At 39.2% G+C, this 26,607-nt stretch overlaps 1 protein-coding gene across 1 annotated transcript in view; it reads right to left on the bottom strand.

The window, feature by feature from the left end:
- The window catches only part of CCDC192 (coiled-coil domain containing 192), a 211,647-nt gene that overhangs the window by 43,976 nt on the left and 141,064 nt on the right, over nt 1-26,607 (bottom strand). The window contains exon 6 of the mRNA XM_030317333.1: nt 24,979-25,111. Coding sequence (XP_030173193.1) covers nt 24,979-25,111 — 133 coding nt within the window. The remainder of the gene's footprint in view (nt 1-24,978; nt 25,112-26,607) is intronic.

The following is a 26,607-nucleotide window of genomic DNA, read 5'->3' as shown; positions in this document are numbered from 1 at the left end:
TTGACATGAAGTTTCAAAGCATAGTTTCAAAAACTCATGGTCCACTTGGTTCAGAAAGGATATTTTTTTTTCAACTCGAGTTGTATTTTTTCAATTCAAAGGAAGCATTCTTTAGAAAGAGGAGCCGAGTCAGTAGAGTGGGTGGGAGATACTGTAATTATTAACCTAGTCACCATGGAAAAAAACATTCCAATTGAGCAATTACATTTAGGCAATTATATTCAGATCCCTCATACTCTGTCAGTCATATCTTCTTTGGGTTTTTCTTTTATAAACCAACAGGCAGAGAACACATAAAAAATAAGGAAAAGAATGTAGGGACCACAGTAAACTTCTTTTCTCTGAGTGAAGGAGACAGAGGCACTTGATTATGGTCTGGAGCTCGAGACCAGAACTGAATATGTGAAAGTGACCTCTTACTCTGATGAGTAAGTATAATAAATTACCTGTGATAGTCATCAAAAATGCAAATTCCTGCATTTCACCATAGACACACTAAGTCAGGGCCTCCTTGAAAAAGGGCCTAGGAATTAAAATTCCAGTAATTCTCCATGTGACTCCTAATGTATGGTGACATTTGACATCCAAATAAAGCCAGTTTAGAGATTAAAAAAAAATTATAGGAGCCAACTGCCTGATAGTAATTAGGACTCCTTCTAAGAATATATTTGTAACCTAAGATTAAGCTAAATTGCATCTGATAATCAATAGTATTTTTTTCTCTGGTGCCCTTACTTTTTACCGAGGTGTTTCTTAGGGTTACCGCTCTGGATAGTATTTTATATGATCTCTTAGGAAGTAGCCAACACACTAATAGTCATGAAAGACTTTCTAAAAGGGGAAAATAGAAGATCTGGGTTCTGGAGCTCGCATCAGTCTTTTGATCTCTCTGGGCTTTGGTTTTTCTCATCTCTCAGATATGGTTTGGACTTTATCAGGAGCTGTGAAGGTAAAGTCAGCAGGTGGAACTGGCCTGGTGAAGCCCCTGAGGAGAAGTGGAGATGGGGACACTGGGGAAAACTCATTGCATTGAAGTGGGCCACCACTGTCCAATTCTCACCAAAGGTTGGCAGGCAAGAATTGAGACCCAGGATTGCCACAGTGTCCAGCTTTTCCAGAGAAGCCGGAAGTCCCGTTTATAATGTGTAATATCCTGATTGTGAAATGGCTGAAACTAACACAAAATATCTAACATATAGCACAGGCCCATACTTTAAGGGATAAATAGAGCACGTTGGTTCCCTTGATTTAGTCCATAGGCCTTAACATCCTTTCTAGTTATAAAATCCTTGGCATCTCATACCTTTCTCACCTCTCCCTAGATCTAAGTTATCATATTGGCAACTCTAGGCACATACATGGAGACAACCTAAATGGTAACTAGGAGAAACCAGTAACAGGGTATTTCCTTAAAGACTTAATCCTGTCTCAGCATAAAAGATTCCCATTCAGATTCCTATTCATTTTTTTAACATTTTATTTTATTTTTATTTTTTTTAACTAATTAGTTTTTTGAGAGAGACAGCGAGTGAGCATGAGTTGTGGAGGCGCAGAGAGAGAGGAAGAGAGAGGATCCCAAGCAGGCTCTGCACTGTAAGTGCAGAACCTGAAATGGGGCTAGAACCTGCAAACTGCAAGATGATGACCTGAGCTGAAATCAAGAGTTGGATGCTGAACTGACGGGGCCACCCAGGTGCCCCAGATTCATATTCATTTTTAAAGGGATGATCCTAAGAGTGCATTCAACATGGCATAAGCCTGGTTGTAGAAACTTAAATTGTCCCTCCTCACTTAACATGTCATGGCTAATGACTCTGTCTGTACAGGTAAATTAGAATTAGGACTAAAAGGTCTCAGCAACCAGGTTGGCTGTGATTGATTAAGTCTATTGTGTCAGTGGTAGGGCCTATATTTCCACTTTATGTACACTTACAATGGAGATAGCTAAAGATCAATGTTTCAGCTGTGTCTCACTCTTTGGCAAATCATAAAGTCTTCAGGAATCTTCCTTTACCTCCCTATAAATTAATTCAATCTTTGAAGTTTTCGATTTTGTTTTTCTATCTTAAATGTTGTTGAATTAAAATCTTGTTGAATTTGGGGCACCTGGGTGGCTCAGTAGGTTAAGAAACTGACTGTGGCTCAAGTCATGATCTTCCAGTTTGCAAATTCAAGCCCCGCATAGGGCTCCATGCTGCTGGCTCAGAGCCTGGAGACTACTTTGGATTTTGTGTCTCCCTCCCTCTCTCTCTGTTCATTTCCCGCTGTACTCACTCTCTCTCTCAAAAATAAGGACAAAAAGATTTTTTTAAAGTCTTGTTGAATTAAAAAAAAAGGCCATGTGGGGCGCCTGAGTGGCTCAGTCAGTTGAGCTTTCGACTTCGGCTCAGGTCATGATGTCACAGTTTGTGGGGTTGAGCCCCATGTCGGGCTCTGTGCTGACAGCAAAGAGCCTGGAGCCTGCTTCAGATTCTGTGCCTCCCTCTCTTTGCCCCTTCCCCATTCTCACTGTGTCTCTCTGTCTCTCAAAAATGAATAAATGTTAAAAAATTTTTTTAAAAAAGGTCATCGTGTACTTACAAAACCTAGTTTGACATCCATATATGCAACATTGACACTCCATCCCCACGCATATTTAAGTATGAAAGATTAAGTTCAGAAAGATTCCTTCAGTAGTATTTAGAATGTTTTCACCAAGTTATTAGATTTCTGCTCCTTGTATTCAACTATACTTTGCTATGTTGAAGAACTGGAAAAATTTGTAAGTTCCATTTGGCATTTTATACAATACTGACTCATTAAATATTTCCAGATTATTAAATGCCCAAGTGAATGAATGGTATCATTCTCACCACTATTCTTTACTGGGGGGAGGAAACCTGACTGGGCATCTCTGAAGGTATATTGAACATACACTTAGATTGAGGTGATCCAGTAATCCTAGCATGGGGGTAGTAAGATTTAGCATTTGTTGGTTCTCTCTGTACCAGATATTTTATGAATTTTATTTCTAAATTCATCACCACCTTCCAAAACAGTTATTCCCATATTATAGTTGAGGAAAATGGGGCTCAGAGATAGTAAGGCCCAAAGAAAGTAAGTGACTTGTCTGAGTCACTAAGCCAGGATCCAAATCTAATTCTGTATGGCTCCAAAGTCCGTATTTTGTCCATTACTTGCTGGTGTCTCCCAGTGCTACAGAGTGGAAAGGGTTTTCTCGGCCCCATTTTTCTCATTGGTAAAACATGGGAGTTGGACAAGATGATCACTACCTTCTGTTTGACTTCTAACATCCTATACTGATGTTTTAGGGCTTTCTGCTGCAGAGAGTATGACTCATTCTTAGGCGAAACCCCCTTTGGATGTTTTCAGATACCTCTGATCCTGGCTAAGATTTTCAAACAGGATGTTGACAGATGTACTTAGTATTAATCTTGTCTCCCGTGGCATTTGGATGTCTGCCAATTCTTTGTCACTCTGAACAATGGAGAGCATTATTTTCTCTGTTGGTTTATTTTCACGTCAACCTACTCTCTACTGTTTCTTTTCCTAACCCTGAGCCATGGGTTTATATTTAACTAGACGCTTGAGTTTGTTTTTTATTTCTTTTAATGTTTATGTGCCCGTTTGGCCAATTCTAATAAAGATTTCTAATTTTTTTAAACAAAATCCATAATTATCTAGGTTCTCTTTAGAACATCATGTAAGACAATGCCACATCTTCATAAAACTGGACACAAATGATAACATGATGTCAGAGGACCACTGCTAGTTGTCAAGTGAACTGTTAGATCAATGAAGATTAAGTTCTCTATATATCACAGACATAACTGAAATCTACATACACACTTGGAAGTACTTCTCATTATAATAGGAACACATTTTAAGTTCCCATAGATTATTTTAAGGCATTTGGAAATCTAAGCTGCATCTTCAACTAATGTAAGCAGCTTAGATACTAAACCAATTTTGATAAAAGTTAGAAATGACTACATCAATAATTTTCTTTACTGCTAGTTTCATTTCAGGAATTCTTCTTTGTGATGATTATATTTACATGGTCACAAAACTAAACAATGGACATAGGAAAAAAAAACAACCCCTTAATTATTTCAGTATTGTCTACCTTTTCTTTTGATGTAATAAGTTCCTATGATGTTTACTCTGTCACTTGGGGGCTGTCTCCACTGCTCCAAAACTGTAATAACATCAGATAATTATTTAATTCTGATATAAAGAACTCAAAAACTTCAAATTGAGGTGCCTGGGTGTTTCAGTCAGTTGAGCATCTGATTCTTGATTTTGGCTCAGGTCCTGATCCCAGGGTCATGAGATCTAGCCCTGCATTGGGCTCTGCAGTGAACATGGAGCCTTCTTGGGATTCTCTCACTCCCTCTCTGCCCCTCTACCCTGCTCACACACACTCTGTCTCTAAAATAAAAATTTAAAAATCTTCAAATAATAATTTTTGGAACCCATCCTTTATAGCCTCTTGCCTTGTTTTAGGCTTAGTGATTGGCATAACCTTTTTAATTCCTATTCTTAACAATGATATTCTGCTAAAACCAACACATGTTGACCATCTTTTTTATGCAGGGTGACAATACTGGGTATGGTGGGAGGATACAAATATACTAAAGATGTAATACATGCCTTCAAAGGGCTTATGGTAAATAGGTAAAAAATGGGCAAAAAACTGTTATATAAGCCAAAGGAGGGTAAATGCTATTAAAAGAACATAAGTAAGTGCCTAAGGAGCTTTGAAGAGTTGGCATTTCACCTGAGACTTGAAGATCAGGACAATTTTAGACAGGGACATGAGGAATTAGGGAAGGATGTTCCTGGTAAAAGAAATAAAGCAAAAAAATCATGAATTTTACCATTTGATCCTTTCTTTGAATTTTCTTCTGTATCCAACCTCTTCCCATGCATTGCTCTCTATGTGGTTAATTCACATTTAGCATGTCAGACTCAATGGAGACCTCATCCTTCTGGAATCCTCCTCCATCCGGTAGGTTATGAATTCAGTTTGAGATTAAGGAATGTCTTTCTCAAGTGTTTTCCATTTCCATAAATTAGTCTCCTACAACTTAATTTCACAAGCTGGAATCCTAGGAATCATCCTTTTTACCTTCATCTCCATCCCTACATCCAGTTCAACATATGTCTCACTAATTCTATTTCCAAAATAAAGATTAAATGGGGCGCCTGGGTGGCTCAGTTGGTGAAGCATCCAACTTTGGCTCAGGTCACGATCTCACGGTTTGTGAGTTTGAGCCCCAGGTCAGGCTCTGTGCTAATAGCTCAGAGCCTGGAGCCTGCTTCAGATTCTATGTCTCCCTCTCCGTCTGCCCCTCCCTTGCTCATGCTCTCTCTCTTTCTCTCTCAAAAATAAAAATAAAACATTAAAAATATCAAAATAAAGATTAAATAAATTTTAGATAAAATATGTGTCAGATACATACAATGGAATATTATTCAACCATAAAAAAAGAATTCTATTTTAATGTTTTCTATGACATGGTTGACCTTGAAAACATTATGCTTAGTGAAATAGCCAGACCAGAAGGATAAGTATCACATGATTCTACTTATATGAGTACTAATAATAGACAAATTCATAGAAACAGAAAGTAGAGGAGAGATTACCAGGGGCTGGAAGGAAAGGGCAGCTATTGTGTAATAGGTAAAGAATTTTTGTTGGACACAATGAAAAAGTTTTGAATATTTATAGTAGTGATGGTTACACAACATTGTGAATGTACTAAATGCTACTGACTTGTGCACCTATAAATAGTTAAGATGACAAATATTTTATGTATATTATATCACAATCAAAAAATTTTTAAAAAGTTAATTAAAATCCTTTTTCTGAAATTATACTTGTTTGGTCCCAGTCACCACTACCTCTCACCTGGACTACCGAAATGCTCACATTGGATCTAGTCTCCACCTATCTGTACACACTCATCGTCTGCTACCTTTCCCTTCATTTACTTCTCTCTAGGGATACTCAATTTGTTACTATTATGAAAATACACAAAACTGTTATTCTGAAACAGTTGTAAACTTGCCATTTCCTTTTGGAGTATGCTTTTCCTCTGCCTCTCTGTTTGCTTGACTCTTTAGCATAATTTGTATTTCAGTTGAAACATCCTTTCTTTCTTAAGGAGGTTTTTGCTGACCTACCTCATCAATGTGTTCTCTACTTCTTTTCCAACCTTTATTTTATATCACAGAACTCCATTTACTACTGCAGTGATCTCTTTCTGTAGCTTTTCTTTTTACCAATGTATTTAGCTTGAGTAACCAAAAAGGTGGTGATGCCATTGCCTAACATGGGAGGAGATAGGGAAAGACCATGTTTGATGCACAGTTAAGTTGGAAGGTTAGATAAACAAAAGGAAGGCTAAAGTTCACCTTTATGAATCTGGAGTTCAAAGAGCAAAAGATGGATTGGAGATACAAATGTGAAAATTATTAAACTCTCAGTGATATTTAAGGCCACGAGAATGAACAAAATAATCCAGAGAAAAACTGAAGATTCAGAAGAAGAGGAGGCCTTGAACTAGGTCTTGAAGATCTTTAGAGATCCTATAAAGCAGAATTCAACAAATTAGAGAAGTAACTATTAAGAACAAAACCCAGAACTCTGTGGTTTGATGTAGGCCAAGAATGGAAATGTGTCAAGAAGAAAGGAGTGGTCCTTTGTGTTGTATGAAGCTCTGGATTCAATTAAGGTGAACACAGCAAAGTTTACACTCAGTCTAGTGTCATGAAGATTGTTGTGGACCTTGATTAGAGTGCTTTAGTGGAACACCATCATCTGAATAGGGTGGACAGAATAAGACCATGGTGGAGTATAAAGCAAATCGGAAGGAGGTAAGGAAAGGAAGACTGTGTGGAATTGTTTACCTTAGAATAAGAGTGGGGAAAAGTGAGTGATGAGAAATCACAGGCTTTTGCACAGGTGTGAGACACCAACCTGTTCCTATGAGAGGAAGGAGCTGCAAGTGTGAGGTAAGGTAAATAAGTGACATACCTAGAAAGGTGACAGCCACAGGCTTGGGAGCACTAGTAGGAGAAAAGAGCCTTGAATGGGAGGAAGCACGCTTTTTCCACTGATACAGAAGGCAACCAGCAGAACATGTGACAATATGAAGCAAGAATTTAGATTTGATAGTGGAAAGAGGAGGGAGTCCCCATTTGACGACCTGTGTCATCAGTGAATTGTAGGCGAGGTCATCAGCTGGGTTTACATGTGGAGGAGGGGAGTGAAGTTTGAGAAGAGATATGAGGATACAGAATAGTTGTCTTGGAAAGTGAGAAAGCCATCTCCTGGAAAAAGAATTGTGGCTGTTTTGCTGGGTAGAGTTAAATGCTCATGTAAGGTCTATAATCAGGTGAAGTGAAACCAATCAGGCAGGTTTTGCTACTTTGTAGGCAGGAGTGGAAACCAGAGATGGAGGGCTTCGATCCCAAGTTTTATCAGGCAAGTGATGGAGAGAGGGAATACGAGTACGTAAAAGAAAATTTTAAGAAATAAATCTAGAAAGATGAGCTGAGGCCAGTTCATGGAGTGCTCTGAATGTCAGGCTAAAACATGAATTTTATTTCATAGGCAATGGGAAGCCATTGATGTTATTTCTGACTATGGAAGTGACATTACCCAAACTGTACTTCTTTATAATTAAATCTTCTTTTAATGTCAAGTGCTGAGATGGTTGAAGGACAGGAATAAATAAGACCATTTGTGAAGGACCAAAGATTAGATAATCATGATCTAAATGAAAGTAAGCAAGAGTTGACTTGAGCCAGACCACTGAAGGATAAATTCCTAAGAGATCTTGGTATCTATCTTACATCTTGGTATCTAAGACCAGCTTTATGGGAGCATTAGGTCACTGGGGAGAGAATCATAAGGGGCTAGGGTAGGATTAGGCAGGATATTATCTAAATTATCTGTCTGGAATCTGTCTGTTTATTAACTAAACAAATGTGTGGAAGCACATAGGCATCAAGTGGTATATTGATCAATCACTAAATGAATGAGAGCCCAAGATGTAATCTGGAGTATTGAAACAAAATTAAAAAATCATACAGTTGTTGACCAGTAATGAAGCCACAGGATGTCAGGAAGAATTCAGGTAATGGTATGCAGGATGGGCAGGGTCAGGGTGGCTCAAGGCACAGAGTATGGCTAACACAGAAATGCTGGGTACTGGTCCAAAGTGCTAAGTGGAGCAGGGAGACCAGCCAGGTTAAAGAGTAGATGTAAGGGACTTTGGAACTAACGTTCAGTTCAGTTGTACAGGATTGGCCAATTTAATGACAAACTTCTGACGTGAACCATGAGTGTGCCAGATTTTAAGCCATCTAAGTATATGTACATGCTAGCGGTAACAGTTGAAATGCTAAAATGAAAAGTCACAAAAGAGCACAGTTGGAGATGTGTCAGAATCAACTGGCTATGATACAGTGTTCAACAATCAGTAATACTTCAAATCATTCCTAGGATTTGACACTCTATTTCAACCTTGAATCCAGAAACTGAGCTAGTGTCTGCATGGGTATCACTGGCAATCTGAAAGTACAACTGATTTTCTGGCAAATCTGTGATGCAGGTTGGTTTTGAATTTTTCATTTAATAAGCAAACTCATTCCATAACCTAGCAATTCATGAACATACTAAACAATAGAACACCAGGACAGACTCCCATTAAGTTTTATTCAGGATCCATTCATCCATCCAACATTTCATGACTATCAGGCATCAGGCACTGTGCTAGGCTATGGATACAAAGAAAAATAACTATCTCTTGTTTCTCTTCAAGAAAGCTCTAGTCTGTTAGTTAAAAAAGAAAAGAATAAGCAAAGAGATGTTTATAATAGATGTTATGACTTTGGTGTACACAAGTTTTATTGGTTACATAATTCATGGGAAGGCCAAGGAGTGGTTGGGGAGATAGTAATGGTGATGGAAATAGTTGCAAAAGACTTTGTGAAGAAGGATCAGAAGAAAAAGGGAGCAAGGGTAGGGATTTGGGTAAAAGGTTATGACATCTTATGAAAAGGATATAGCTGGTGCAAAGCCTTTAGGTACAAGCACAATGGTAATTTGTGGGGAGGGAGGGAAATTCCTAGTAGTTGTATATGGCTATAGTATTTCAATTATGTTCAAATTTGGCTCATTCCATGTAGATTTTATTTTTCTAGTGTAATCTTTTTATTATGTTTTTTCCCTTCCTTGATTTGAAGTTCAATCAAGATTTTTTTTCACTCTTGCTTAACTTCCATAAGCACCAAATAATGTTTAAAATAATGGATGCATATAATAAATCCAGGAATAATATAAATAAAATTTCACCAAAATAGAAATATACATGTGAAACCAGTCATTAGAAATGGTAAGAGTATTTATTTATTACTTTAAATTAACCAGAAGGGAAGCTCATGTAATTGAGGCAATAAAAGACTGTCGGTCTATCACTTTTCTTGGGAATGTTTTCAAAGAACCAAAGCCTTGATATAACATAAATAAGAGTGTTCATCAGCATGTGCTCATGGGGAAGGAAAAATAAAACCTCAACCAGTTTCTATTTCCTTAAGAATTTATTCTGAACTGAATTCTTACCATCTTGGTACTGCTTTATTGACAAATAAATGAAGGTACTTTATTTTGTTTGCCAATATTCCCACATATACATCATTGTTTAGAGGCCACAGCTTCTGCTAAATAAATTACTTCCCTTTGGCTTTAGATCAAAAGCAACTTCAAAAGAAGGACATCTTTTCTCAAATTCAATTACTGGCTCTTGGGACTTATATGGAAAAGTTATGATTATAAAAAAGAAAAGATAATTTGCTTGCATCTGGAAATGTTTATAGTATTAAGATAGATGGATTGTATAAGGTCTGGTTCTAATATCTTCTTAGGATACAATTAATGAAAGAAAAGCCCAAGCCTCACTTGTAGAGTAGGGAACTCTGTATTTCTCTCAATGTCTCCTGACATTCTCCTGGATTTGTGGTGTTAATTACATTCCACTAACTTTCTCTTCTAAGACCCCACTACTGTTAGCTGAGAAGGTCCTCAAGTAAAATCAATTAGATAAATGTGGCTTCCACTATCTCATGAAATCCTTTTTGAACCCTAGGTATGGTGATCATATACCTGGGAATCCATAGCATAATCCTGATTTTGCATATTTTTTGAGTATGAATATAAATTTATATACTAGATCTTATGTCAGTCAGTATCTTGATTTTTAGTTCCAGTAATAAGATCATTATAGATAGGTGAGATCTTACAACTTTGAAGTTAAAAGTTTATTTTAAAACTCTAGGTAATCTTTGAAAGATAGTAAACAAAATTAATATATGGATTAATATTATATGTAGTCTTTAAATGAAACTAGTGTCTGGTTGTGGCATACCTTATAAAAAATAAAAGCATATTGAAAATCATCTACCTTTTTATCAGAAATTTACCTAGCAACCTAGGATAAGACCGAAGATTTTGGCACTCATCCAGAGTCATAAAGACGTTTTTACTATACAGTGCCATCAAAATTGTTTCTCTGTAGAGCTGGGATAAAGAGACTGGAAGGGCCTGTTTGTCAAATAGTTTGTTGACCTACTGGGATTGGCTTAGAGGATGAGACTTTTACTTGAAGTCAGAATCCTATTATACATAGCTCAGTGTGATAAAACTTTTATTACCTATTGTGTTATAAACTTAGGAATATTAGAGTTAAAGAAATGTTAGGATTTTATACACTGAGAAAGTTTATCCTATTGACCTGATTCTTTTAAGCAATTTTTCTGCTCTTGAGGACTCATAATAATTCTTGTTTTTGTCCATACATGGTGTCTGTGTGTCTCTACACCATCTCTCTTGCATCCTTTTATTTCCTTGGCCTCAGAAATTGACCTTTTTGAATTCTAATCAGTTTATAACAATACAAGTTCAGTTTGTGACTGAGAGATCTTCCCACCTTTGTTTGCCAAGTTCTTTTCAGAATCCCCTGGAATGGGAACAGAGCTCTTTCCTTATTCAATAGGGATGGCCAATTAAAAAATGGGCCCTTGGACCATGTTTAGACCATCTTTGTGGAGCAGATGTTCTTTTCTTTTTTTTTTTTTCATTATATGAAAGTTATTGTCAAATTGGTTTCCATACAGCACCCAGTGCTCATCCCAAAAGGTGCCCTCCTCAATACCCATCACCCACCCTCCCCTCCCTCCCACCCGCCATCAACCCTCAGTTTGTTCTCAGTTTTTAAGAGTCTCTTATGCTTTGGCTCTCTCCCTCTCTAACCTCTTTTTTTTTTTCTTCCCCTCCCCCAGGGTCTTCTGTTAAGTTTCTCAGGACCACATAAGAGTGAAAACATATGGTATCTGACTTTTTCTGTATGGCTTATTTCACTTAGCATCACACTCTCCAGTTCCATCCACGTTGCTATAAAGGACCACATTTCATTCTTTCTCATTATCACGTAGTACTCCATTGTGTATACAAACCACAGTTTCTTTATCTATTCATCAGTTGATGGACATTTAGGCTCTTTCCATAATTTGGCTATTGTTGAGAGTGCTGCTATAAACATTGGGGTACAAGTGCCCCTATGCATCAGTACTCCTGTATCCCTTGGGTAAATTCCTAGCAGTGCTATCACTGGGTCATAGGGTAGGTCTATGTTTAATTTTTTTGAGGAACCTCCACACTGTTTTCCAGAGCGGCTGCACCAGTTTGCATTCCCACCACAAATGCAAGAGGGTTCCCATTTCTCCACATCCTCTCCAGCATCTATAGTCTCCTGATTTGTTCATTTTGGCCACTCTGACTGGTGTGAGATGGTATCTCAGTGTGGTTTTGATTTGTATTTCCCTGATAAGGAGCGACGTTGAGAGCATCTTTTCATGTGCCTGCTGGCCATCCGGATGTCTTCTTCAGAGAAGTGTCTATTCATGTTTTCTGCCCATTTCTTCACTGGGTTATTTGTTTTTCAGGTGTGGAGTTTGGTGAGCTCTTTATAGATTTTGGATACTAGCCCTTTGTCCAATATGTCATTTGCAAATCTCTTTTCCCATTCTGTTGGTTGCCTTTTAGTTTTGTTGGTTGTTTCCTTTGCTGTGCAGAAGCTTTTTATCTTCATAAGGTCCCAGTAGTTCATTTTTGCTTTTAATTCCCTTGCTTTTGGGGATGTGTCAAGTAAGAAATTGCTACGGCTGAGGTCAGAGAGGTCTTTTCTGCTTTCTCCTTGAGGGTTTTGATGGTTTCCTGTCTCACATTCAGGTCCTTTATCCATTTTGAGTTTGTTTTTGTGAATGGTGTGAGAAAGTGGTCTAGTTTCAACCTTCTGCATGTTGCTGTCCAGTTCTCCCAGCACCATTTGTTAAAGAGACTGTCTTTTTTCCATTGGATGTTCTTTCCTGCTTTGTCAAAGATTAGTTGGCCATATGTTTGTGGGTCTAGTTCTGGGGTTTCTATTCTATTCCATTGGTCTATGTGTCTGTTTTTGTGCCAATACCATGCTGTCTTGATGATGACAGCTTTGTAGTAGAGGCTAAAGTCTGGGATTGTGATGCCTCCTGCTTTGGTCTTCTTCTTCAAAATTACTTTGGCTATTCGGGGCCTTTTGTGGTTCCATATGAATTTTAGGATTGCTTGTTCTAGCTTTGAGAAAAATGCTGGTGCAATTTTGATTGGGATTGCATTGAATGTGTAGATAGCTTTGGGTAGTATTGACATTTGACAATATTTATTCTTCCAATCCATGAGCACGGAATGTTTTTCCATTTCTTTATATCTTCTTCAATTTCCTTCATAAGCTTTCTATAGTTTTCAGCATACAGATCTTTTACATCTTTGTTTAGATTCATCCCTAGGTATTTTATGCTTCTTGGTGCAATTATGAATGGGATCAGTTTCTTTATTTGTCTTTCTATTGCTTCATTATTAGTGTATAAGAATGCAACTGATTTCTGTACATTGATTTTTTATCCGGCAACTTTGCTGAATTCATGTATCAGTTCTAGCAGACTTTTGATGGAGTCTATGGGATTTTCCATGTATAATATGTCATCTGCAAAAAGTGAAAGCTTTACTTCATCTTTGCCAATTTTGATGCCTTTGATTTCCTTTTGTTGTCTGATTGCTGATGCTAGAACTTCCAGCACTATGTTAAACAACAGCGGTGAGAGTGGGCATCCCTGTCGTGTTCCTGATCTCAGGGAAAAAGCTCTCAGTTTTTCCCCATTGAGGATGATGTTAGCTGTGGGCTTTTCATAAATGACTTTTATGATGTTTAAGTATGTTCCTTCTATCCCGACTTTCTCGAGGGTTTTTATTAAGAAAGGTTGCTGAAGTTTGTGAAATGCTTTTTCTGCATCGATTGACAGGGTCATATGGTTCTTATCTTTTCTTTTATTAAGGTGATGTATCACATTGATCGATTTACGAATGTTGAACCAACCCTGCATCCCAGGAATGAATCCCACTTGATCATGGTGAATAATTCTTTTTATATGCTGTTGAATTCGATTTGCTAGTATCTTATTGAGAATTTTTGCATCCATATTCATCAGGGATATTGGCCTGTGGTTCTCTTTTTTTACTGGGTCTCTGTCTGGTTTAGGAATCAAAGTAATACTGGCTTCATAGAATGAGTCTGGAAGTTTTCCTTCCCTTTCTATTTTTTGGAATGGCTTGAGAAGGATGGGTATTATCTCTGCTTTAAACGTCTGGTAGAACTCCCTTGGGAAGCCATCTGGTCCTGGACTCTTATTTGTTGGGAGATTTTTGGTAACTGATCCAATTTCTCCACTGGTTATGGGTCTGTTCTAGCTTTCTATTTCCTCCTGATTGAGTTTTGGAAGCGTATGGGTGTTTAGGAATTTGTCCATTTCTTCCAGGTTGTCCAGTTTGTTGGCATATAATTTTTCATAGTATTCCCTGATAATTGCTTGTATCTCTGAGGGATTGGTTGTAATAATTCCATTTTCATTCATGATTTTATCTATTTGGGTCATCTCCCTTTTCTTTTCGAGAAGCCTGGCTAGAGGTTTGTCAATTTTGTTTATTTTTTCAAAAAACCAGCTCTTGGTTTCATTGATCTATTCTACAGTTTTGTTTTGTTTTTTGATTCTATATTGTTTATTTCTGCTCTGATCTTTATTATTTCTCTTCTTCTGCTGGGTTTAGGCTGCCTTTGCTGTTCTGCTTCTATTTCCTTTAGGTGTGCTGTTAGATTTTGTATTTGGGATTTTTCTTGTTTCTGGAGATAGGCCTGGATTGCGATGTATTTTCCTCTCAGGACTGCCTTCACTGCATCCCAAAGTGCTTGGATTGTTGTATTTTCATTTTCGTTTGTTTCCATATATTTGTAAATTTCTTCTCTAATTGCCTGGTTGACCCATTCACTCTTTAGTAGTGTGTTCTTTAACCTCCATGCTTTTGGAGGTTTTCCAGACTTTTTCCTGTGATTGATTTCAAGCTTCATAGCATTTTGGTCTGAAAGTATGCATGGTAAGATCTCAATTCTTGTATACTTATGAAGGGCTGTTTTGTTACCCACTATGTGATCTCTCTTGGAGAATGTTCCATGTGCACTTGAGAAGAAAGTATATTCTGTTGCTTTGGGATACAGACTTCTAAATATATCTGTCAAGTCCATCTGATCCAATGTATTATTCAGGGCCCTTGTTTCTTTATTGACCGTGTGTCTAGATGATCTATCCATTTCTGTAAGTGGAGTGTTAAAGTCCCCTGCAATTACCACATTCTTATCAATAAGGTTGCTTATGTTTGTAATTGCTTTATATATTTGGGGGGCTCTGTATTTGGCACATAGACATTTATAATTGTTAGCTCTTCCTGTTGGATAGACCCTGTAATTATTACATAATGCCCTTCTTCATCTCTTATTACAGCCTTTAATTTAAAGTCTAGTTTTTCTGATATAAGTATGGCTACTCCAGCTTTTTTTGACTTCCAGCAGCATGATAAATAGTTCTCCATCCCCTCACTTTCAATCTGAAGGTGTCCTCAGGTCTAAAATGAGTTTCTTGTAGACAGCAAATAGATGGATCTTGTTTTTTTATTCATTCTGATGCCCTGTGTCTTTTGGTTGGCACATTTAGTCCATTTACATTTAGTGTTATTATGGAAAGATATGGGTTTAGAGTCATTGTGATGTCCGTAGGTTTCATGCTTGTAGCGATGTCTCTGGTACTTTGTCTCACAGGATCCCCCTTAGGATCTCTTGTAGGGCTGGTTTAGTGCTGATGAATTCCTTCAGTTTTTGTTTGTTTGGGAAGACCTTTATCTCTCCTTCTGTTTTAAATGACAGACTTGCTGGATAAAGGATTCTTGGCTGCATATTTTTTCTGTTCATCACATTGCAGATTTCCTGCCATTCCTTTCTGGCCTGCCAAGTGTCAGTAGAGAGATCGGTCACGAGTCTTATAGGTCTCCCTTTATATGTTAGAGTGTGTTTATTCCTAGCTGCTTTCACAATTTTCTCTTTATCCTTTTATTTTGCAGTTTCACTATGATATGTCGTGCAGAAGATTGTTTCAAGTTACTTCTGAAGGGAGTTCTCTGTGCCTCTTGGATTTCAATGCCTTTTTCCTTCCCCAGATCAGGGAAGTTTTCAGCTATTATTTCTTCAAGTACACCTTCACCTCTCTCTTCCTCTTCTGAAATACCAATTATGCATAGAATATTTCTCTTTAGTTCTCTAATTTTCCCCTCATACTCCTGGATTTTTTTATTTCTCTTTTCTCAGCTTCCTCTTTTTCCACAATTTTATCTTCTAGTTCACCTATTCTCTCCTCTGCCTCCTCAATTCGAGCCGTGGTTGTTTCCATTTTATTTTGCAGCTCGTTTATAGCATTTTTAGTTCCTCCTGACTGTTCCTTAGTCCCTTGATCTCTATAGGAATAGATTCTCTGCTGTCCTCTATACTGTTTTCAAGCCCAGCGATTAATTTTATGACTATTATTCTAAATTTACTTTCTGTTATATTGTTTAAATTATTTTTGATCAGTTCATTAGCTGTTGTTATTTCCTGGACATTGTTTTGAGGGGAATTCTTCCTTTTCGTCATTTTGGATAGTCCCTGGAGTGGTGCGGAACTTCAGAGCACTTCCCCTGTGCTGTCTTGAATATCTTGAGTTGATGGGCAGGGCCACAATCAGACCTGATGTCTGCCTCCAGCCCACCGCTGGGGCCACAGTCAGACTGATGTGTACCTTCTCTTCTCCTCTCCTAGGGGCGGAATTCACTGTGGAGTGGTGTGCCCCATCTGGGCTACTTGCACACTGCCAGGCTTGTGGTGTTGGGGATCTGGCGTATTAGCTGGAGTGGATCGGCAAGGTGCACAGGGGTGGGAGGGGCAGGCTCAGCTTGCTTATCCTTCAGTGATCTGCTTTGGGAGGGGCCCTGCGGCACCGGGAGGGAGTCAGACCCACCGCCGGAGGGATGGATCCGCAGAAGCACAGCATTGGGTGTTTGGAAGGTGCAAGCAAGTGCCCTGGCAGGAACCAGTTCCCTTTGGGATTTTGGCTGGGGGATGGGTGAGGGAGATGGTGCTGTCCAGCGCCTTTGTTCCCTGTCAAGCTGAGCTGTGTCGTCCAGGGCTCAACAACTCTCCCTCCAGTTGTCCTCCAGCCTTCCCACTCTCTGAGCAGAGCTGTTAACGTATAACCTTCCAGATGTTAAGTCCCGCTTGCTGTCAGAACATACTCCGTCTGGCCCCTCGGCTTTTGCAAGCCAGACTCGGGGGCTCTGCTTTGCCGGTGGGCCGCCCCTCCGCCCCGGCTCCCTCCCGCCAGTCCGTGTAGCGTGCACCGCCTCTCCACCCTTCCTACCTTCTTCCATGGCCCTCTTGTCTGTGCTTGGCTCCAGAGAATCCATTCTGCTAGTGTTCTGGCGGTTTTCTGGGTTATTTAGGCAGGTGTAGGTGGAATCTAAGTGAGCCGCAGCACGCAGTAAGCCCAGCGTCCTCCTACGCCGCCATCTTCCTTTAATCCCTCTGGAGCAGATGTTCTAACAGCGGGCCTCGCTCAAGATGGCAGCTTGACGTTGCAGGACTTCCGGGTCTTACCAGAAAAGCAGAGCAACATTCTCAGCTCTAATTTCTGGGATGAAGGAAAGCACCTATAGAAGAGCTATAATGTTTTCAGATCTTATAGACACCAATTATTATGCCAGCATAATTAACACCCTTCTCCTGGTTCCAGTTGCATATTAAGCAAATCAGGACTGATGCTGTTCCTCTTACATTCACTGTTTATTTCTTCTCAGTTATATGGGGTTTTTTTGTTGTTGTTGCTGTTGTTTTTGTCTAGCACCAAATTGTGGTTTTATTTGATTGAGGATTTAGTAGGATAATCTGGTACAAGGCAGTATATCTTTAAAAATAAATATTCTTACAGACCACCACAATATGCATGGGGGTATATATCTAATATATACACAAGTGTATATATCTAACACTATCCTACTACCAGAAATCAATCCTGTGCCTTCAAAGAGAAGACACCCACTTTGTTCAGCAGACTCTCGTTCTATGCATTCTTTCTAGAGTATTCATTCATTCCTCCAAAGTTATTCATATTACCAACATAGTTATTCTCTAACTTCAGCCTTGTATCAGGAAACACTGGGTCATCAACAGAAATAATATTGAGGTTTCTGGGGAATGCAGGAGAGAACATCATTCACTTTTTCTACTTTGGCATCAAGATGTTTGTACAGTGGTGTTCCAACTCTCTGACAATTGTAACCCACAGATTCTCTCATTTATCTTATGTTGACAAATATCCATCTGCCAGTGTTTGATAAGGGTTCAACTACTTCTCTGCAAATTTCTAGGAGGAAACACCTTTCTTCTCAGCTCTAGTCTGGGTTCTTTAACAGCATTGCCAAACAGCACATGCCCTTCTGGTGATCATAGCAGTCTCCATGGTTAAGTAGGAAAACTTTGAAGTTGATCAAGTTCCAATTCCCATGTGCCTTGTTTGACATTAGCTGGCGTTTGCACTATTATCCCACCTCTCAGGATACAGAAGCCAGGAGACTTTAAAAAAAATCCTAAGGGATGGATAGAAGGAAGGATACCATTTCCTGATAATAGTATAATTCCAAAATTAGTCTTACAAACAAAGGAGGGAGGGAACCTTGACATCATTGAATTCCCACAGCTGGTATAGCTACAAAGGTCCAAATTTTGGACCCCTACCAAAAATTTCAGAATGGATCTTCTTACCCTTTGTTAATTATAAAATAAATATATTTCCAGACCTTTTGCAAAGGAAGGGCCTAAATACGTAGTTGGGAAATGATACAGAGAGAAAGAAGATACATTTTGTACTTCACTGACAAGATAGACCTTATCTTCATCTCCTGGGTATTTTCTACAAGTTTGTAAGCATAACTAAGGTAGATTAAAGAGGACAATGAGAGGTTTTTTTGGTCTTCTGTCCAGAATGTTTTCCCATCTTTTTTTCTGATACCATTTCCTAACCCTTGACCTCTGGCATGTGACACACTTGTGGTCCATGAAAAGATCCCACTGTCTTGGCCATAGCCATCAATCCACGGGTAAGAATATGATATAAGTAGGGTCGATAAAATTCCTGTGTAAGATTCTGAATAGATTCTGTGAGAAAGAAGTTCTGTTCCCTGGAGTTGGAAATAAATTTAGGTTCTTTAGCTGCAAGTATTATAAGCCAATACTGACTACTTAAAGCAAAAAAGCAAAAAAAAAAAAAAAAAAAGAATGCTTATTAGGAGAGTAAGATGGCAAGTCACAAGGATCTTCCTGGGCAGGAGGAAAGGGACATTGTGATTAAACAGTCCCATAGGACTTCAGAGAATGGGAGAGGAACACATCTCCCAAGGAAAATCATGCTTCTACCAAAGACAGAAGGAAGTGGCTGTGAGCAGTCAGAAACAGATGTTCACTATAGACCAGGGCAGCCAGGGCGTCTCCGGCAGTAGCTCAAGTAGAGCTAGTATCAAAGAAGAGCCGAATGAGCAGTCCACGAACCCTGTGCTTCAGCCTGCTGAAAATAGTTACAGTTTGGTTTTTGTCACTTGCACCCAACAGAGTCCGGAGCAACACCTAGTTTTCATGGGAGTGATTTTCAGGACTAGAGGTTTCTAGAATGTCCTTTTGAAAATTAGAAGCACCCTAAATTTGCACGTAGTTAATAAGTCACATTTCTTGGGATCCTCATGATGCATCCCCAGCTTTTCAGACTCCTGGAGCAGTTGCTTGTCCTTGAGGGGACTTCTGAAATCAGACTTCGGCTGTCGAGTTCTATTTAAGGAAGCCAGCCTATTTCAGGAAGACTTCAGTGGACAAAGGAAGAGACAAACTGACAGGCAATCTCTGAATGAGAACTAGAGATTATAAAGATGAATATAAGCTATTCTCTGCCATAAATATTAAAACTCCTTAGGAACTTCTTAGAAAGTACATCTCGAAGTTACCACTCCTACACTCTCTCACTGTCCCTATTATGACTTGCTGGTGTTTCCTGGTCTACATGTAAAATATCTCACCTTGGAATAGCTTCTGGTATTTGAGGATTCAGTGGGAGTGCTTAAGAGAATACTCTTTTCTGTAGATGCGGGGATAATCATGTGTATGTTTGAGGGGGAAGATATCTACTTTTTGTTTTCCCAAGTTCTTGTCAGTTTCTGTGATGGCAGTAACACCCTTGACAGCAGTAGGGAAGTACAGGCAGTCTGTTTATGCTTTGACCAAATATCAGACTGAACCCCATGCAGCCTGATGAAATGGATGGTGAACAGTGCATTTCGACAATGTTCGAGCATTTGCAACAGTGAGATCCCAGGGCCTTCTTTGTTACATTCTTCGAAAATTCTGGTAAGATAAACATCTGTGTTCAGTAGTGAAAGAATGTTGGTGTAGAACTATCGATTAAGTAATTGGTTCTTAATATGAGGAAGGACAGGCTTATGAAGAGCTGTGCTGAGAGAAAGTCAAAAAGGGCAGGATGGCATTGTTGAAAAAAATCTGGACACAAATGGACAGCTACTCAAGATTGGCCTTACTCCAGCAAATCGGAATATAACCTCTCTCTAAATGCTTGGAACTCCACCAAGTCAAGATTTTATTTGGGCCCAAAGCACTCTCATTAAAATACACTTAAACTTGACAAGGTGTTAGTCATTACATCCCAGTGAGGATTGTTTTAATCACTGTTTTTTTCCCAGTTGAGATTTCATAGAACATGAAATACACCACATTAACCACCTTAAAGTGTAAAATTCATTCATTTTCCTATATTAACAATGTTGTATAACCACTGTTACTATTTAATTCCAGAATGTTCTTATCACCCTCAAATCCCAGGGTTTTTTTTTGTGTTGTGTTGTTGTTGTTTTGTTTTGTTTTTAACACCAAGTTTCTATAGGAGCTTTGATCCTAAGGAAGTTTACAGGAAGAGAGAGAATAAGAGGGTTGAGTCCTTGGGGTGGACATCATGATAAAAGATACTCTTGAAAATTTTGGTCCCAGTTGACTGATACAGTTGGTTGATAAAGAGATAAATCTCTTAAATTTTATTTGAACAATATAGAACAGCAATAGTCTAATCATTAAAATGACTAGTGTTTAAAAACAGCCTTGTGCCAAGTGGGTGATGGGCATTGAGGAGGGCACCTGTTGGGATGAGCACTGGGTATTGTATACAAACCAATGTGACAATAAATTTCATGTATAAAAAAACAAACAAAAACATCTTTGTGTCACTGAATATCACTGAAATGTCATTCCTTTTCCATGCCTGCTTGAACACAATGGCTAGCTCTCTTCAGACACTGAGTCCTGGATAAGCTTGTCCTGGGATCTACCTGCACTAACTGGGAGAATCTTCTGAACAGGAGTAAAATTGAGAGATGACTTAGAATTGATATTGCTGTCACTGGGGCAATGGCAACTTGTATGTGTAGGCTAGATACCTTACTTGGTATACTAGCTGTGCATATTAGGAGAAAAGAATGAAAAGGAAAAAAAATCCAGAACAGTACATTTGTACACTGGCTTGAAATCTCTGAACCAGGTCTCTGATGTTCTGTTAAAAGATAGGTGTTCCATCACAGCAAGTGATTTCATGCTCATGTACCAACAAGAGGACTTAGTCACCAATGTCTTTTGCATAGGAGCTTTGTCCTTTTAAGCAAAGGAAGCAAAGGACACAAAGATTGTTTCTGAAACTTAACTTTAGGTTCTTGTGTACTAAGGTTTACCCAAAGGCGAGTCTTAAGGGGTACAGTAGGCATTTTAGTGAATTATGGTGGTAAATAAAGCTGTAAGCACTTCAGATGCAGGCTGTGGAAATGACGGAAGGAATCTGCCTTGGGCTGTGATTATTTGCACAAAGTAAAATCCACAAACAACGCTCAGGCTGTAAGTTTCCTGCTGTGCCAGTTTTATAAGAAAGGTGTTTTTCTTTTCGGTTGAACTTTCCATTGACTTAAATCATTTATTTCCTTGGAGGTAATTTAAGTACATAGCCAATGAAGTAGTTTACTGTGTTGATGTAAAACGAAAAGGAAAAAGTTTGGTAACTCACTGTTTGATCCGTGAGAATATGCTTAAAGGTATTCCTAATATTCTGATCAGGAACATCCCTCTGATCAGAAGAGCTGAATGCCAACCTACTATAGATACAGATTTACTTAGAAAATGAACCAAACGAGGAAAAAAATTGCACACTTGGGTAAAAAATATTCTAATTTATTTGGAAATATCTCCATCTGCTTGTTAGAACTACAGACATAATCTGTAATTATAACAGAGAAGTAGGTTTACGTCAATCCAAGTAGCATGTCATTTAGAATAAAAACTGTTTTGCCCTCTTGCAATTTCAGTTGTTACAATAAGGCAGGCCTTTAGAGTAGGCACCCATGATGACACTTGGTGGAGGATGGAAGGGGATTCCTTTCCCATAGTAGTTTGGTTCACTCTCCATTTTTATGGGGTCTGAAATTGTACCATTGGGCATTTATTTCTTGGGTCATGAAGTCCTTTTGTTCATCAAGAAGAATCTACTTAAAAATTGCCACTACTCATGGGTGGGTGACTCATGAGGCAAGCATTGCATTATATTTTAACTTGACCACTAGTTGAGACTCTATTGGACACGTTGGTTTTGTCCCTTACTCTTTCTTTCTAGTAATGGGTTATCCCTTCCTTTAAGGGAGTGCTTCTCTCCCAGACCAGCCCAGTGCTTCTGTTGGGAGTTGCCAGTCACAACATTCTTCTTTTCCACCCTGATTTCCCTCTATCATGCCACCCAGTGGCAGGGTGCATGACCGGAACCTTGCCCAACCGTAGTACCCCACCCTTGGCCACAAAGATTGGGTCATGTCCCTGCATGGGTATCCAACTCAAGCTAGGAAAGAATGCTTTATTGTACTTTTTCTAACTGGGAGTTGGTGGAAAAATGCTTTCTTTTCTCTCTGGAGGAAAGATGGGGACAGCCTCTAGTTGCTTATGGCCACGTTTCCAGTCTCTTCTGACATCCCACTTGAGAGAATGAAGTCTCAATGGAGACAGAAGCAGAGATGAGTGTTGTCAGAATGTTTTGATAGTGTCTGAGACTCTGTATCCATTGGACTATAAGGCTAATGGCATGCCCTTTCTTAGTTTGTTTATGCCAATAAATCACCCTTTCTCCTTAAGCTATTATGACTGGGACATCTGTCATTTGCAAACAGAGGTCTGAGAACTGAAAACAAACATTTTATAAAAGGATACAAGATAACTAGAGGAGGGCTATTGTTCTGGTCTAGACATGTGTGTGGGAGGTGGGTCAACCCTAACTGGTGTGTGTTTAAATGGAGGGCATTGTGTGTTAAAGCTACCGACATCTTTGCAGACTTTACTTTCAAGTGTGTTAAGACGTAGGACAAGGTGACCACAGTCTCTGCGAATGAAAGCCAATATGACTCTGGGGCCACAAGTGCTTTGACAGTCTCCTGGACTATTGAATTCAGGTTGAGGAACATGGGAGTAATGGGAGAGCAAGAAAGTGCAAATATTTGATTTAAGTCAGTCCACTGACTCACTTTTTTGGCCAAAAAAAGAAGCAACATATAGGTCCAAAACGAGTCACTCTTTTCATCCCTGATTGACCTTAGAATATCTGCCCTTATTTAAATTTGTAGCTGTTCATAATGCATTCAGGTTTTGTGGATTTTTCTTCTAGTAGCTTAAAAAAAAACAAATACAGAGAAAAAAATGGGCACAGAAGGTGGGACTTAATGTTTTCTACCCTCTTTGAACCGTGAGAGTCCCAGTACCTCAGGATAATTTAATTTTGGCCTACTCAAATATCAAAAGGACAAAATTAGACAGGATTTTTCATTAGACAGGATTTGTCATTAGACAGCAAATGATATTTTTGTCAATGATGAGAATTATATACCTTGCAGTATTATCTTTTTCACTAGATGAAAAATATAGTTGATAAGTTGAAAGCTTCTCTCAGGTGAATTGGAGAACTTTCTCCAATGTGCTGTACAATTATTATCAGTTTCTTATTACACAACTAACCTGAAATCTGGCTATGGTGCCCTAGGATAAAGACCTTTAAATGGATAATATCATTGAGTGGATTTTATTCCCTAGGTTTTCATGGTGGCAAAAGCAAATTCATAAGCTATCATTATGTTTTGTGGAAAGAGAAAAACAAATTGACCTTCAGCATTTTTTTTCAAGATGACTGTGTTCCATGCCATTTCATCCCCAGGATAGCACTTTTCAAAATAGAAAATTAAGTCCAAACTCATATTAAAAGCTTTACCACATAGCCGGGATGCTGATGTGTCTCCCTTTCTGAAGCCACCACATCGCCTACTTTCCCCTCCTCCATTTATTTCCACGGTCCTCCTCTTTTTCCAGAATTATTTATGAATAATAAAGGAAACCAGAGGAAGAATAATGGCATGTTTCTGGTTTTACAAGAATGCCACACACGAGAGGAAGACATTTATCCAGGGGCCCACGGTTTTGCAAGAGATCCACCAGGCAGAATGAGGATGGATAGCACTTCTGTAGAACAGAGACAAAATAGCCTTCTGTTCAGAGGTGCATAGGCACACTGGGTAGTGTAAGTGGCTGTCTGGAGGCTGATGGCCTTAGGTGTTGCTCACACTAATCTGGGGCAAAGTAACCAACATCCCTAAGCCTCTGTTTATTCTTTGGGGATCCATAAATGTACTTACTTCAGAGCTTATTCTGAGACTTAAATTCATGTGAAGTGCTTAGCAAAATGCCTGGCACAAAGTATTAAATGGTAACTCATATCATGGCTAAAGATGACGGTCTGAGGGGTCTTTTTCCCCCAATGTGTGTTTATAGTTTCTTAGAGAAGACTTGTTAAAGATCTACACCAAAGCGGCTATTAAAATCTTTCTAAACCACCCAGATTTCCTCCTCTCCCAGCCTTGCCTGCTTGGTTCTGGCTCATTCACCTATTGTTTAAACGCTCTTTTTTTTTTTTTTTTTTTTTTTTTACTTCCCTGGGCCTGCCTTAGCCTACAGGCCTGTCCACACTCATCTCCTTGCTCCACTCAAGAGCTTCATCCATCGGGTCCCCCTTTGGCTCACCTCCCTCACTGCCGCCCAGCTTGTGCAGAGACGCTTATCAGTTCTACCAAGTCCAGCTCTTCAGCCTCAGAGACTTTGCTTTAAGGAACTGCTTATTCATTCTCTGCCTCACTTACAGTGAAAGTGAACCCAGCCTGGAGTCAGTAGTTTGTGTAATATCACTATTCATGTGGAAAGGAGGTCAGGCCAGGCCAGACCTGCATGCTGTTGGGTCAGTATGCTGCCTGGCACTGTGGCCCTGCTTTTAGCTCTGTTGCCAATAAAAACCATATATCTTGCAGGATAGAGGGCCGGCGTGCAACTGTCACGTGGTAATACTGACCTCTAGGGGCTGGCTTTCCTTCACACAGAGTCTTTATCTTCTCATTCAGTTCCAGGACTGTGATGGCAGCCTCTTGCTTAGCTGTTGCCAAATCAGTTTGCAGCTTTTTCAGTTTCCTTTTGTGCTTTAGTTTCTTCAAAAAAAAAAAAAAGTTTCCATCACTAGAGACCGATGGATCAAAGGAATAAAAAGAACTAATGAAGTCAGGACAAACATGGCCTCGAAGTCCAGCTTACATAAACTGCTCTTGGATTATCTAGCTGAAGCCCTTTCTGAGGTCTGTGACGTGGAGTGCTTGTGACCCTGTTGAAGCATTGCGGTAATAAAAGCCACTCTCTACATTCGAGTATCTTTTACCCTCTTGAAAGGTTTTCATGTGCATCTGAACCTTGTATTTTGGTCACTTGTAATAGAGGCAATTGGAGATCAACTTCAGTTGGCGGTTGGCATTTTACCACTGAGGTGCCAGTGCCTAAAACAGTCTGACTTTTTTTCCCAGTCTGCAAGTAAACTCCCGTGAAATGGAGACTTGCTTCTGTGTCATGTTCCACCCTAACACCATAATGGTTTGCATTCAGATAAACTCTGAAGAGTGTGATGCTAGCATGAAATGCTGATGTTTGCAGATATTTACCATGGTATCTATACAGGGAAAGTGATCAGGGGTACAAATGGTTAAGCAGTAGAAGACAGGAATTGCTTGCTATGAAATAATCTGATTGATGACATCTAAACCTTTGAAAGAACTACTTTAGGAAGGTGTTACATAACCCAAGGGTTCACCTTGAGACTTTATGACTACTCCTTTTATGGGTGGCAAAATGAATTTGATTTGTCAAAACCAGATGTAGCTGTCACTACAGAGAAGCCATCTATTGTGAAAAGTTTTGTATTTGCACTTGGGTGATGCTATCTTTCCACTGATGGGCTCACTTTGCCAAGTCTGTATGGACTGGTAATTAGGAATCCCAGAAAATAAATGACTAACATTTCTTATCAGACCTAAATCTTGAGATAGAGGAAAAGAATGGCTTTTGCACACCAAGGAAAACTTCACATAGAAAACATCAGGTGGTAGGGAATGTCTCCCTTTTTTTTTGAGAGTGAAGCCAGTAAAATCAGTTTTTCAAATATGGGATTAGATAGTCATGGACATCCCATTTCATTCATTCATTCATTCATTCATTCATTCATTTTTTTAGAGAGTGAGCTGGGGAGAGGGGCAAAGAGATAAAAAAAGAGAGAAAGAATCTCAAGCAGGCTCCACGCTGAGCCTGGAACCCAACACAGAGCTTGATCCCACAACCCTATGATCATGACCTGGGCTGAAATCAAGAGGTGGACACTCAATGGACTGAGCCACCCAGGCTCCCCTAAGCCCCCCATTTTAAAGACAGATCGTCTTTTAGACTGAAGCAGGATTAGGATTTCACGAAAGCTGAATTAACGACATACATATGGCTAAGGCAGAATGTGTTATTCAAATGAGCATGGTAGTCATGGAACTTCTAGGGAGTTGGAAGGGTAGAATCTGGCATGGTTCCCCAGCACGGTTCAGTTGAGAGGTGCCCTGATCCACAACGTGAGTTCCTGGTTGGTTCAGCAGTTCTCCTAGAGTGTAGTTAGTAA

The sequence above is a fragment of the Lynx canadensis genome, chromosome A1, assembly GCF_007474595.2.
Source record: "Lynx canadensis isolate LIC74 chromosome A1, mLynCan4.pri.v2, whole genome shotgun sequence".
NCBI classification, from domain to species: domain Eukaryota; kingdom Metazoa; phylum Chordata; class Mammalia; order Carnivora; family Felidae; genus Lynx; species Lynx canadensis.
This window is presented reverse-complemented; position numbering and strand designations above follow the sequence as displayed.